Genomic DNA, 2,618 nt, shown 5'->3' with positions numbered 1-2,618 from the left:
CACTTCCCAGCCCTCTGACCCTGGGCTAGTGGCTTGAACTGCTGGTATTATCATTGTCCAGATTAGGAATATGGGTTCATAAATAGGATGTATGTCCCTTTTCGGTTGCTGTGAGGGTTCAAAATTGAAAGTGACTAAACAGGGCCTAACATGGATTAACGTTATGTAGAGTAGTAGGAATATGGAAGGAAATTGCTTTCTAATTTCATCCAAGGTCTGCATGTCACCTTCAATGATCCCTCTTCCGGGGACATCCTACATTTTCCAAATTGTCATCCTGTAGTAGGGTGGCCAGCTAGGCAGTGGGGAGACCCTGGAGAGATTTATGCAAAGGATTACCCAGAGAAATGTGCCCATTCAGCCTCTCAAGAGTGAAGAATGGAAGAGAGGGAGACAGAGCCCTGTCTCTGTCCTGGTGCTATGCGCAGGAGAAATGTGGCTGAGGGAACCACGTGGGGACAGACTCAGGCTAGGGGGGAAATCCAAAGGTCACAACCTCCACCAGTCCTTTGCACACAACTCTCTCCCTATGCTCCCGCTCCTGCTGATCCTGGAAGTTGAACACGAGGCTGGGTTTGCACACGGTATCCAGGGGAGGTAAAGATGTTGACAGTCCTGAGTCAGGCCAGGCCACTGCTCACGGCCCAGCCAGCGACCACGGGCAGTGCAGATTCAGCAGGGGTGAGTGCAAGGGCCAGGGCGGGGCTTCTGCACCCCACCACCTCCCCTGACTATAAAGGGAGCAGCCGGCTCCTGGTCTCCTTCATGCCTCCCACCTGCCCTACTGACTTCTCATCTCTTGCCTAGGAACTCCAGGCTTGTCTTGGCTCCAAATGGATCCCAACTGCTCCTGCACCACAGGTAAGGGACGCCTGGCTCTGGGCCTTGAGATGCCCATTCCTGGCCACCGTACACAGCGTCCCTGGGTTTGAGAAGGTTGTATTATGAGATCTGAGTTGAAGGGAACTCCTTTACTTCTTCCAGTGCTTTCCTCTTGGCCAAGCTCCTGCGAGCATTTCCCTCCTCTGTGCTTGTAAGTCAGAATTAGGGATTCTGAGGATCAAGGCTGTTCTGCTCCATGTCACCCATCTAGTCAGGGGGCTGCTGGCTGAGCCCCAATGCTCTGCTCTAATTCTGAGCAGCTGGGATGGATGAGAGGCGGGGGACTCTGACAGGAGGCCTCTTCAGAGTTCATCAGAGAAGGTTTTGGCCTCCAGCCCCGTCTTCCTGGGCTGTGTGTGGAGCTGGGAACTTCCTGATAGGGTATATAAAGGAGAGTGCTTGCCCTTTCCAGCGTGATGGCGGAGGACATGGGGCTTCTGTTCCACTGCTCTGAGTGGGAAAGGAGCTCTGAGGGCTGGCCCTGCACAGAGGAGGGGGCGGAGGGGGCACTGGACATTCATTGACTCACCGCTGTACCTTCTGCACCTTACTCGCCGCTCACTGCCTTTTTTTCTTCCGCAGGTGCCTCCTGTGCCTGTGCTCGTTCCTGCACGTGCAAAGAGTGCAAATGCACCTCCTGCAAGAAGAGTGAGTGCGGGGCCATCTCCAGGAATCTGGGGCTGTGGCTAAGGTTGGGAGGGAACTCAGCGCTGGCCCTGAGTGCATGCTTTTGGGATCTGGTCTTCTTTCGCCCCTGTTGGCTGGGTCATTCCCTCTCCAGGCTTTCTGCTCTGAGCTCAGATGGGGCAGGGCAGACTTCTTCTATTGGGACACAAACCTCAAATGCACCATCAGAACAGAGCTGTGCCAACCTAAAAATGCATCCTCTGGGTCTGGGGTCTGAACTTGAGCCAGACCTGCTGTTGAGACAGAGAGGTCCCTGGTCAACTCGGCTGTGACCTCTCACTCTCCCCTTCTTCCCCAGGCTGCTGCTCCTGCTGCCCCGTGGACTGTGCCAAGTGTGCCCAGGGCTGTGTCTGCAAAGGCTCGTCAGAGAAGTGCCGCTGCTGTGCCTGATGTTGGGAGAGCACTGCTCCCAGGCATAAATAGAGCAACCAGTACTAACCTGGATTTTTTTTTTTCAAACTGCGCTGATCGGTTTGCTATGTTCCTTCCTTTATTCAATATGTGAATGACAATAAAACACTTTTGACTTGATTCGACTCTCCTTTCCTGTGTGTGGCTTGGAAATAACAGTTGGAGTGGGGGACTGAATTGAGAATTTAGAGACACGGTTCTGATGGAAATGTGAGCCCCTAACAGTCTGAGTACCTTGAGGCAAGCCCGGTTCCTCCCTGAGCTCCATCTTCTGTAAAATGGAACTGCACTGTGCCGGATCACATGACGGGGTCGGGGGGACATGCGTGATCGCCTCGGGTCATGTCAAATGTGCAAATGTGGCACAGAAACTTCTCCATCTCTCATTTTCATTTTCTGTTTTCCCTGCCCAGCTTTGGTACCTCATCAGATTTTAGGCTTGAAAGTGATGACGGGGTGGAATCCAACTCCTCAGTTGCTTGAGTTCTGCACGGGGCTTCTCACACTCCACAGTGAAGAAACACTTTTTAATTCCCATCCATCCCAGGCCTAAACCTTTGTAAATAAAATCCTGTTAATTACAGATAAAAGGAAATCAAACACAAAATACAGAAACCATTTTAATATTCAACAGGAAA

The 2,618-nt window shown here is 52.1% G+C and overlaps 1 protein-coding gene across 1 annotated transcript; it reads left to right on the top strand.

Moving 5' to 3' along the window:
- The first annotated feature begins 711 nt into the window (after window positions 1-711).
- Window positions 712-2,100, top strand: LOC701681 (metallothionein 1B-like). Its single transcript, XM_001092683.5, has 3 exons — window positions 712-861; window positions 1,465-1,530; window positions 1,868-2,100. The coding sequence occupies exons 1-3, from the start codon at window positions 834-836 to the stop codon at window positions 1,957-1,959; spliced, it is 186 nt and encodes a 61-aa protein (XP_001092683.1). The 5' UTR covers window positions 712-833; the 3' UTR covers window positions 1,960-2,100.
- The last annotated feature ends 518 nt before the right edge of the window (window positions 2,101-2,618 follow it).

The sequence above is a fragment of the Macaca mulatta genome, chromosome 20 (assembly GCF_049350105.2).
Source record: "Macaca mulatta isolate MMU2019108-1 chromosome 20, T2T-MMU8v2.0, whole genome shotgun sequence".
Classification (NCBI taxonomy): Eukaryota; Metazoa; Chordata; class Mammalia; order Primates; family Cercopithecidae; genus Macaca; species Macaca mulatta.
The sequence above is the reverse complement of the archived record's forward strand: the minus strand, read 5'-3'. Positions and strand labels throughout refer to the sequence as shown.